This window comes from Nematolebias whitei, chromosome 2 (assembly GCF_014905685.2).
Source record: "Nematolebias whitei isolate Nwh7 chromosome 2, NemWhi1, whole genome shotgun sequence".
Lineage (NCBI taxonomy): Eukaryota > Metazoa > Chordata > Actinopteri > Cyprinodontiformes > Rivulidae > Nematolebias > Nematolebias whitei.
Window position 1 is genome coordinate 6,587,536 of NC_056499.1, and position 11,802 is coordinate 6,599,337.

The 11,802-nt window shown below is 41.0% G+C and overlaps 1 protein-coding gene across 1 annotated transcript; it reads right to left on the bottom strand.

Moving 5' to 3' along the window:
- Positions 1 to 4,456: 4,456 nt before the first annotated feature.
- On the bottom strand, positions 4,457 to 11,590 carry LOC119422388 (transcriptional repressor CTCF). The gene is made up of 13 exons (XM_037689756.1): positions 11,434 to 11,590; positions 9,411 to 9,677; positions 9,159 to 9,341; positions 8,683 to 9,040; positions 8,414 to 8,584; positions 8,107 to 8,240; positions 7,889 to 8,009; positions 7,660 to 7,809; positions 7,296 to 7,456; positions 7,036 to 7,218; positions 6,792 to 6,942; positions 5,895 to 6,041; positions 4,457 to 5,776 (listed from the first exon to the last, which is right to left on the bottom strand). Exons 2-13 carry the CDS (start codon positions 9,654 to 9,656, stop codon positions 5,517 to 5,519), a joined length of 2,265 nt encoding a protein of 754 aa, XP_037545684.1. The 5' UTR covers positions 9,657 to 9,677; positions 11,434 to 11,590; the 3' UTR covers positions 4,457 to 5,516.
- Positions 11,591 to 11,802: the final 212 nt, after the last annotated feature.

Consider the following 11,802-nt stretch of genomic DNA (forward strand, 5'->3'; position numbering starts at 1 on the left):
CATACATACATACATACATACATACATACATACATACATACATACATACATACATACATACATATATATATCTATCCATCCATCTATCCATCCATCCATCCATCCATCCTCTATCCATCTATCTATATATCCATCCATCCATCCATCCATCTATCTGCATGTGTAATTCAGCACAGACTAGTCAAATTTAATGTAGACAATTTTTAGTAATAAGTCTGTGAATTAATAAAAAATGTCTTTTTTTTACAAGAGAAAACAGCCTCAACAGTTTTTGTAAGTCAACTCCATATGAAAAGCATAATTTTAGACAGAAATGTATAATTATGAAACAGTCAGTTAGATTAAAGGAAACAAATTAATAATTATGACAAACAAGAAACTGATTTAGGCGAAAATGAATTGTCTTCATAATTTGCCTGCGTTTTTCAATAATTTAACAAAATGTATGGCTCTGGAACTGGAGCATTTTAGCAACTAAAGTTATCCACAGCAGATTACTATTTCTAAAATATATCCCCAGGCTAATTCATTAGCTTTATGTAAAAAAATTAAAAAAATTAAAAATGGCGCAAACTTGGCTCCAGGACTGCTTTTATTCTGAAAGTCTGATCGCGGGAGCGGAAATGGTGCTTGAGTAGTTGCTTGGCAACAAAATGTCGCTCAGCCTCAGTCACTGTTTTCTCCGTTGCTACCTTCGCTTCGCTGGCGACACCACCGAGAAACCAGCGGAAAAAATAAGCCATAGTGATTCGGAGAAAGAGGAAGGAAAAAGTTAACTTCTTTTTTTACAAATGTAGAAAGTGCGTTTCGCCAACGCGTGTTTATTTTAGCGGATAAATGTAGTTGTAGCCCCGGGAGCCGTAAAAAGTTTCACCAAACCGGGAGGAGGGGACGAGCATGTGGCACTTTTTAATCCAGACAACTCTGCAGCTGGCGAGAGCCACAGACTCGCTGCCTGTCATCTGTGAACAAAGCGGATCAAATTCTGCCGATTAGTTATCTGGAAAATGGAGGACGGAAAGAATCAAATTAAACTTTTCAAACCGAGAGGTAACACTTTAAAATCTTTAATCATTCCGGTGTCGACTTTCTCCTTCAGGGGTCGGTTTCTGTGGTTCAAGTCTAGGCGGCTCCTAAACCAGCAGCAATTAAAATACCTCATGAGATTTATGTGCAAAAGTCTTCCTCTAATTTCTGCTTCAAAAGAGGCAAGACGTTTTACTGCAAACTATTAAATCAAATGTAAGAAAAGTTATCCTGAGCGCTTCCGTTTAAATTCAGTTCCAGATGCAGCATCCAGGGACAAAAACTTGGAAAGATTGCTCTTTAAAAACTCCGATTCTAATTAAGTATGTTCAGTTTTTATTAACAAAGCTGTTAGAAAGCCCACAGTTGTTTATTTGGCTTGTTTACCGTTATGGCTTCTTTCTGAATTCAATCGTTCCTGCGCTCTTGAATGCACCGTGGCTGTTCCAACGCTAGCGAACGCACCAGTTGGTTTTTTTCTCTCTCTTGACATGGATGGAGCCTTGTTGTTCAAGCTTATTTGTGCTTTACTGCTGTGTGTAACTACCAGAAGAAACACAGCAAACAAATCATCCTAAACTGGATATCTGTCTCCGTGTTCTTTAATGGGAAGACTAGTGGCCCGACAACTTCATACCTTGCTGCTCTAAAGCGGTTAATGTCCCGGAGAACACCGAACCTCTACTTTTTAGCAGCTACCATCATTTTCACACCCATCAGGCATTTACAGTGGCTCCACTGCGAGTCAACAAAGACTTATTGTAATAATGATTGATATCTGCATATAGCTTGTTCAAAGTGAAAACCAGTTTTCACGCAAGTGGTGGGGAAGGGGCTGGGTCAGTGAGGGAGAGCGAAGGGGCCGCGTGAAGTCACAGACTGGGAGAACAGGAAGATTTATTCTAATTTTATATTGCAGGAACAAGATGGTTAAGGGAAATGTATTGAAGCAAAAGTACACACTTATTTGAGAAAGTGAAAGTCGCTAGAAATGTCAATAACGAAGATACGTCAAAATTCTACTTAAGTACAGTAACAAAGTATTTCTACTTTGTAACATTACAACACTGGAAATGCGAGTACTCACTCATTGTAAGCAAATTATTTTTTTCGTATACTCATAAATGAGCGTAAACAAGAAACAAAACGTCACAACTATAACAAAATGTGCTTAATTTTTTAATTTAAGGGCCCATTAATCATCAATGAGGAACAAATTGTGATTTTTTTTTACTTTTATATTTTTTATAACCAGGGAGTGGTGGCGCAGAGGTTACAGAAGGGTGGGCCTCCGATTGGAAGATCGTTGGTTCAACTCCCAGTAGACATCAAAATGTGGGTGGGATAGGTGAAGCACCCCCACCTGCTTCCACCCTCAGTTGCCCCACTCTGGGCCCTTGAGCAAGGGGGCCTGCTCAAGGGCCCTAGATGGCAGCTCTCTGCTCCACGCAGAGGGCTGTGGTAGCTCGGTGGTCTGTCAAGAACATCTGGCGTAAAAATAATTGACAAGTGTTCGTGCGACTCAGATCGCTGTGGCCCTGACGAAGGAGCAGCCGGAAGAAAAATAAAAATAATTATTATAACCAGTCTTCATGAAATTACAACGAGTACCTAAAAAAACACCAATAAAAAGTAACAGTTCTTGAAAAGACTTAACTTTTCCCCTTCAGTGATTTCTGGTTCAACACCGGCCTGTACATGATTTCCATTAAAAGGGCCACGGTCTTCTTGTAATTCTGAGGTTGTGGGTTCAAGCCCAGGTTGCATCAAAAACGGCATTTGGTGTAAAATAATTTCCAAACTTTTCATGCGAGTCCACTCGCTGTGGTGACCCCTGGAGAAGGAGCAGCCAAAAGAAACTCACTATATTTTCATAAAGACGAGTTCTTCAGGCACAAAGAGACTCCTAAAACTGATGAACCAGTATTTAACTAAAACCAGTTTTAATTCTTAGTTTTTTTTACCAGAAGCTTGACACAAAGCCAATTTGTTCATATGATTTTAGTTGCACCAAATAATGAAAACAGTAATAATAATAGTAACTTTACCTTGCTGGAAATGTTTTCTATGAACAATTATTTTAAATCTACTAACTTTACAGTAAAGATGAGTTCTACTTTACATTTACTCAGTTTCCAAATCCCATCCTGCACTTTAACAACGATCAAATCTGAACTTTGACCTTAGTTCTTTTTTTTTTTACTAATTTTTGGCAGATTTAAGTTCAAGCCAGCACTTAAACATTCCAACTGTAGATAACTAATCTACAAATGCTCTGATAAAACTCAGAGTTCATAATTAAATGCATCGTAAACTTGCCACACCTGAGCAGGTAGATCAGCTACAGGTGTGGGAGCCTCTGCAGTTCGGGCCTCTTTATAAGCCTTTTGTTACCGTATTCTCTGTCAAGGCTTGCCATATTTACGTTGGTCTTGCTGTAAACAATAAAAGTCATCCCAGCTGCTGTTCGTTACGGCTTCATGACCTTTCAGCTGAGGTCGTCTTGACGTGCCAAACTTCATTAGTCGTTTTGTTGATTCGGCCGAAAGCAGCGGAGACGATGCCGGCCGACGTTCACCCATAACACAAACGTCATTTGTTGCAGCATATGCCAGCCGGGTTATTGGAAAAGTATGATTTGGCTCCGATTTTTGTTTTGGAAGACAAAGCCTTTTTTTCCCCCGTCAAGACTCGCATCTATTTTAGCACCAACAGATGCGGGAATTTGTTTTAATCCCGAGATAAAATGTTGACATTTATTTGGACCGTTTTGCAATTTGATAATTTAGTAAAAAACTTTCCAAACGTGGCGCGACAACAGTGATTTAAATGACTAAAATTTTATTAATGCGTCCACAACTCTAGACTTGAACTGTTACGGATTAAATAATGGTCCAAAACATGCAATATGTACCCCTCATCGCCACACGAGTGATTACTGTATTTTTATTTTTTCCCCACTGCGTGAAAATCTAAAAGGTGAGCGAGAACTGTAAATTAGTAACTTAATTAGTAATCGTCTGTAGTCTCTCTACTTCAACAGAATGTATTAAAACTTTAAGTTGAGACGATGTCCAACATGACTGTGTTGCAAAGACGTCCAGTGAAAAAGCATTTTGTAGTTGTTTTTTTAAAAATTCACGCGACAAATCAAAAACCCTTTCAATCCACAACAGCTCGTTGTCTTACAGCCGACAGTTCAACATATCAACTTCAAGAAATAAAAAGCCCAGTTTACTCTAAATGTGCAGACAATAATATAAACTGAGCTAAGAGGTGTGGGGAGCATGCTCGTTTATGCAGTTAGTTCCTTAAACAGTTACGGTGCAACTTTTGGTTTAATTGGCTTAAATCCAACATATAACTTCGCGAACGCCAGTGCATCTTAATGTCTGTTCCTCTGTGAGCAATAGGTCATAAAGAATGAACATCAAGTTTTCCCATTTAATAAAATAGATTTGCAAGCAAAATACGTTGACATTTTTTCCCATCATTCGGTTTCCCAGCCAATTTTAATAAACAAGTCAAGCAAACTGTTTTGTTGTAACTGTACCAATAACATTAATCGCTAATCCATCCAGCCTCGCTTTAAAAATTCTTTGTAAATTATTACAGCTGCAGAAAACTAAACAGTTTCATGACTACTATTTTTCTTTATTGGTTGTACAGTCATACATCCGTCCTCGTCTGCCACACACGTATTAAAAGGTCGTTCAAGCTGCTACTTCGCCAACGGTAGAAAAGGAATAGAACTCAAAGTGGAATGACTACACGTGAGAGCAGAACCTTATTTTTCTTTCCTTGCACTCATCTGAGTTTGGTACATACACATCTACAGGTTTACAGTAGCAGGAAAAGAGCAGGAGATAAGCACTCTATTAAGCTTTTAAAAACTAGTATATGATTTAAAAAATACTAACCACAGAAGAAAAAAAAATCAAGATATCTCATAGTTCTTACTTTTGAAGTGGCTGTTATTAGTGGCATCTTTCTCATACAAATACTTTAATTTTAGCTTTACAACTGTTTCCTTTTTTTAATAAACACACTTGCAAGGAAGTAGTTTCCAGCACACATGAAGACAAGCAGATGCAGTCCCATCAACAACAACTTGCTGGGATTGGTTTGCAGCTACTAAAACAAACCAAGATTAGGATCCGAATCTTTTCCCACTGACGTGCTGAAACGTAGTTGGGGTCCAACTATTGATGGAACAACATGATTGTTTTCTTCAAAAATCACTGAAACAAGACACTGCCATAAAAACAGCCACTCCAAACTGTATTAAAATGTTTTTTTTTATTTGGTTTGATAAATCCTTACTAATTTTTACCCCACTTTATCCAAATGTTTATCAATACATGATTAAAGTTTAAATTACAACTGTGATGTTTTGTTTCTGTGCATGGTGCAAGTGTTTATCCTAAATAACAAGAATTAAAATAAAATCAAGGGTCTGGGTGTTTTTACAGATTCCACCTTCACGCCCATCATCGGTCCATCATGCTCAGGATCATCTCGGGGGTCAGGTCTCCGTTGGGAGGGGCCTCAGACAACTGCACCTCCTGTGCTGCGTCTTCTTCCTGAGCCAGCTCCTCCATCTGAATGGTCGACTTGACGCCGCCGACTATCACTTCCTCTGCCTCTGCTGCGCCGCTGATGTCGTCTTGTTCAGCGCCAACCTCCTTCTTCACTATGATGTCATCGACCTCTCCGGTGACCTCGTCCTCCACGCGGATGATGGCAGCCGCTGAAAGTGAGTTCAGGTCAGACTTAAATGCAAAAACTGTTCTCCATTCAGCCAGACCGGTCTTCTATTGTTACAACAGTAATGTTCCGCTGAAAATAATGACCTTTTAGAAACTTACGTTCAGGCCTATTCTTTGGGGGTCGCCCACGTTTCCTCTTGACCGGGGGCTCCACTGGTGCTGGAATAGGAACAACTGGAGCTTCCTGCTCCACCTCGATTTCAGCTAATATTTCATCTTCCTCCTCGATATCATCCAGTTCTTCCTCTGCACAACAGGACGCACGCAATCAGCGCAAGAATAAGAAAAAAATAAAATACTGTTGCCCTTTTCTGCATTTCAAATCTTAAAAAACAAGAAGAAGAAAAATAAAATCAAAGAATCTTCATGACTAATGAGAGAAAAGGTTAAGATTTTACGCTATGACCTAAAGTTAGTTTTCAAAAGCATGATTTAACCTGCTAAAATCTTTGTCACTTATTGCACGTTTACCTTTAATGTAACTACAAACAATATACAGGACGGTCCTGTAAGCTTCAGCAACTTAAAAGAGTGGCAGTACAGGGTGTGTTGAGCAACACATCATGACGACATAAACTAAAATGTTTTATTTTTATCTAAAACGTGGAAGTCAACTCGCACAGGAAGACTGAACGCATCTGCCTCGTTATCGTTTAGATTTTCCACGACACGTTAAGCAAAGAAACGTGCCTTTTTGTACACAATTGTGTCATGCAACATCTTTTTAATATCAACTGCATTACTTATAATTGTCATAGCTACAAAAAAAATGAAATGTATATAGAAAAATATAAAAATAAAAAGGATTGTTTTGCCACCGATTTTAAGAATTTGTTAAAATAAAAATTGCAAATATGACTAGCACCTTTCAACCAACTTAGCCAAAAGAATTCACAGAAAAAAATAAAAACTGAAGGGTAAAGACTCCTGCGGTCAATTCCAAGTTTCTTCAACAATTACACCAGATGTGTGCACAACAGTTCATATGTAAAATACCAGTATTGTCCTCATCGTCGTCGTCATCATCCTCCCTCCTGGACTGCATCTTCCTCTTCCTGCCACGGCGGCCTTTCTTGGGAGTAGGTATTCCATTTTCATCTCCAGCAGCTTCACCCATGCAGTTCTCAGCGTGACGCAGCATTGTGTTCTTTGGAGGAAACACAAAACAGTCACACCTCACTAATTTTGAGTAAAAAAAAACTTGCCACAGCGAGTACAGCGAGTCCTCGGTGCGTCCTACCCGGCGGGTGAACGTCTTGCTACACTTGTTGCAGACGAAAGCAGTGGGGACAAAGTTGGGATCATGATAGCGCTTGAAGTGCATGTCCAGGAGCTGTTTCTGACGGAAAGTCTTGTCACACTGGCTACAGGCAAACGGCTTCTCCCCTGTGTGAGTACGCTTGTGCATTATCATGTGGCGCTCCTGCAGGGTGACAAAAGATTCGCTGGTTAACCAACGAGACATGAAGTAACAGAAGACACGTTTCCTGCAACACAAACCTGTCTGCAGCAGTAATCACACTGGTCACACTTGAAGCGCTTCTCATTCTTGTGAGTCTTCTGATGCTGGATGAGAGCATAGCGCTCATGAAACACAGCATCACAGTAACGACATTTCTTGCCCGTCTCAATAAACGAATGCTGCTTCCTCAAGTGAACGCCTACGAGAGACAAAAACAAGTATAATCAATGCCAAGCTGAAAACAAACTAGTCTAAAACGAGTCTAACTACATTTATTTGTATGTTTTTAGGACTTATCTACTAAAATTTACTACATAATTTTAATAATCTTTGTTTTTCATCTGAATATAATTCTAAACATGCTGACTTTAACTGTTCAGAAACAGTTATGCACAACTTTACCAAGGTCACTCTTGCGTGCGATGACAGTATCACAGTGTGGGCAGTGGAACTTGGCCACATTCTCTGTGTGTTTCTGCAGAATGTGCATCTTCATGGTGCCGCTCTGAGTGAAACGAGCATGGCAGATGTAGCACTCGTACGGCTTCTCACCTGTCAAGCAGAAAGTGGGAAGCCTGTGAGCAAGGCACTCCTCTCAGGCAGAACAGAAACAAAAGACTTGGTGTAATACCCGAATGCGTTCTCATGTGTCTCTTCAGCTTGTAGGTGTCTCTGCTGGCATAGCTGCACAGGCTGCACTGGAAGGGTCGCTCTCCTGTATGAGAGCGAATGTGCCTTTTCAACTTGCTCACCTGAGAAAAGCAAAACAAACAGAATATAAACTTGTGTCATATTTAGGGAAAAGAAAATTACAAATTAAGATACTCAAGTAACAAAAACACAAAGTACCTCCACACTGGAATAGTCGCACATCGAGCACTTGAATGGCTTCTCATGTGTGTGTTTGTAACGGCGATGGCGCACCAACTCACCGCTGGTCACAAATGCCATGTCACAATCTGTGCATTTATGAGGCCGAGTGCCTAAAAAAGGATTGAAACAGTGCACATAAAAATAGGGTGAGGAGACATGCTTGTTTGACACATAATGAAGGACAGAACCACACAAATATCACATGAATCCAACAATTTGTTCCAAATTAAATCCCACGGCTCAAATTATTTGCATCAGTTGAATATTTTAATCTCTGTTTTACCTGTGTGTGTATTGAGATGGTTTCTCAGCAGTGTGACTGTCCTGAAGGCTCTTCCACACAAGTGACACTTGTGTGGTCTCTCATCTGTGTGGCTCTTCATGTGACGGTCCAGATTAGAGCGTCTTGGACAGGTGTAGCTACAGAGCTCACACTGAAAGGTCTTCTTCACACCTGGAACACAAAACAAAAACATTAAGTTGGTCTTACGCGTGCTTCCTCTTTACCAGATTTTCTTGATTGTAAAAGTCAAATCACAGTTGAAATCCAACCTTTTTTCTTGATCTTTGTGGGCTTTGGAGGCTTCATGTTGCCCACAACCTTCTCTGCATTCACCTCTGACAGCAGCCCCTCCTGCTGCTCTTCCTCAAAGTCATACACCGACACATCCATGTCACGATCACCATCTGCGTAGCGAAGGCGACTCTTTTTCCCTTTCTTCCCCTTGCGGACAGAGGCAATCGGCTGGTACTCCGGGTCCTTTGACCATTCTGGGTCATCTTGCTGAGGGACAGTGGATTCCACTTCCACAGTCTCCTCATCCTCCTCTTCTTCCTCCTCCTCCCTTGTTCCTTGGAGCTCCTCCTGCTCCACAGTCTCCACTTCACCATTGGCACCCACTTTTACAACCTATAAAAAACAATATTGCTTTGATGAAAAAACTCTGGAAGAAAATCTGTTTGTATAGAATGTATACTTGAGGGCCCCAATAGAAATTATTGTTTCACAAGTACTGAATCGTTCTCACCTGGAAGCCTTCAGGCAAAGGAAGTGTGTGACAAATAACTGGTTCTACATCCTTGTTAGCTGTTGTTGCTTCGACATAAGTGGCCTGGAGACCCTCCACAGTTGCTGCAGTCACGGGTACCTGAACCAGCTGAAGCTGACCAAGACCCAATGCAGCACCTGCTTGTTCTTCCATATTCACCACCTACAAACAATTGATCCTAAGTTATATTCTCATCAAAACACAAGTCCAGTTGCTGACAACCACCCTCACCTGCAGTGTGATGATCTGACCATCGTCTCCACCAGTAACGGTTACTGTGCCGCCTCCCTCCAAAACCTCTGTCTTCATTTGCAGCAGAGTTGGATCAAGAGCATCCATCACCATCATATCCATGTTCCCGGCCACTTCATCCTGCGCCGCTTGTATCAAAGCTTCTCCATCTTCTGGCAGAACCTTCCCCTCAGCAGCCATGGCAGCAGCTTGAGCTGCATCTATGGTAATAACCTCGCCCTCCATGGCAATGGGCTTACCAACACCCTGAGTAGAAAATACAAACATATGGTTAAGTTACGTAGGCATCGAGTTGCACTTTTTCATATGCAATACAGAAACTTGGTGTTAAAATAACAAAAACTTTCCATTATTTCTTATGTAATATCTTGTATAGACTGAAACAGATTAAAATAGTTTCACTAAATTAAGACATGTCTACACAAGGTTTAGGAGGGGGGGAAACAGTACTGTTAATATCCTGATTCATGCTCAGTAATCCAGGTAGAAAAATCCAACAAAGTTAAGTCAGGTCCTCTGGATGGTTTCTTATTGTTGAAACGTTTCGTCTTTCATCCAAAACACTTCATCAGTCCGAGGAGCCACAACAAACTCATGCTTTTATATAGCCCCTTCATACAGTTGCTCAACCAGTTTGATGGCACTCAGATGGTTTCTGGAGTCTGCCCTCTCCCCCGCCAACTCGTTCCAGGCAGTCATGGCCTGTTAGCCATGTACTGTTAATATTTTTCCCTTTTGAGTATTGGTACTCTGGTATTAGGGCTGCGCAATATTAGAAAACCTTGCGATGTGTGATAGTGTTGCTTAAAATTGTTATGACAATATAAACGTTGTGAAATAGCCACATTTTCTTGCGTTCTACTCACCATCGCTTAAATCAGGTATGAGTATCAAGTTCAGAGAAAGTTAACCCAATACATATTTACATACAATGATTAATATTTGAAATATATCAGCCTGAGTAATGCAGTCTTTACTGATGATAAATTAGCAATATATCATGCAACCCTAACCCATAACATTTTAATTAACAGGTATGGGTAAAAACGCCACAACACAGACGCAGACGGATCAACACAAATCTGTCTTGGCCATCCACTAAATATGTATACACATGTTTGATTATGTATAATACTAATAATAATGCCAGTGTAAATAAGGGTTGAATGAATGATTATATTATGCACCCTGTAGAAGCATAATAAATGCAACATTTACTTGTTGCCGTGAATAGAAAGCCTAATATAACGACCTGTCCCATGCAGACATCATGTGTCAACATTAACTTGTACCGCGCCAAACTGTTGAAGATCATGGAGGACAACCCGACTTCAGACCGTGTAAAATACCTCCATAGATAGCCGAGGTTTCGGTGAGAAGAGTAAAATGAAGTCTGTGCAAAGTTTAAAACGAGTTGTGGGGTACAACAAGAGTTAGTTCGTCGTTTATTGTGTCAATAACAGCGACTCAAACGTCGAACAGCCCGGAGTTAGCTCACCGTCTTCCTGCGTGATAAGACATTGATGTTTGTCACTCGGTCGATCCTTCACAGTCACTCGTTCGTTTGTTGCAAACGTTCATTTTTAATCTGCTTTGATTCTAACCGGGGCGATCGACTAAAAAACAGACGCCGTGGTCTGAAGAACCAACTTAACATTGTTTTTGTGAAGTGGTGAAGCGCGACTCCGTCTGAAAACAGGAAACAAAGGGCACGATAAGATGGACGTCAGGGCCTAAACAAACTTAAAACAGAAATACCAATAAATTTAACCATTCCCTGGAAAAGACGAAATAATACGGTCTAAAAAGCTTTAAAATGCTCGGCTGATGCTGGGACTTGCAGTTTATAGTCGCATTTAGTGTATTTTGGATAACGATAGAGGGAGACAAACACCCCCCGCCAGTCGCCTGAACGGTGAGCCCTACCGTGACACCTAGAGGCCGGCGACGGCTCCTACAAAAACCTCCCCTTGTTTGGAAACATAACGAAGGGTGGACCTACTCTCGGTTGGTTCTTCCTCCGTTATATTCACTCGGAACCTCAGTCCCGGCGGTTGATCCTTTCAGCCTTGATGCGGACGGTCGTGTGTGCTCTGCGCAGAGCTATTAATTTTCTCCCGCTTTGGATGAGCAGGCCTAACACAAAATGGCGGCTCGTTAGCGCTAAGGCGGCTGCGCGCACGCATCGCCCAGGGGAAGTAAAGGGGCGTGGCCAATCCACAGCTGTGGGTGATGAGCGCGAGATTTGAAATTGAGCGCGGCCGTGACAACCCGGATCCCAATGATTGACAAAACAAATATATCGATCAGCTTTCTGACTAAAAGTTTTGATAATTCTCAAACCATAAACATGCAGTCGCTCTTCAATCTA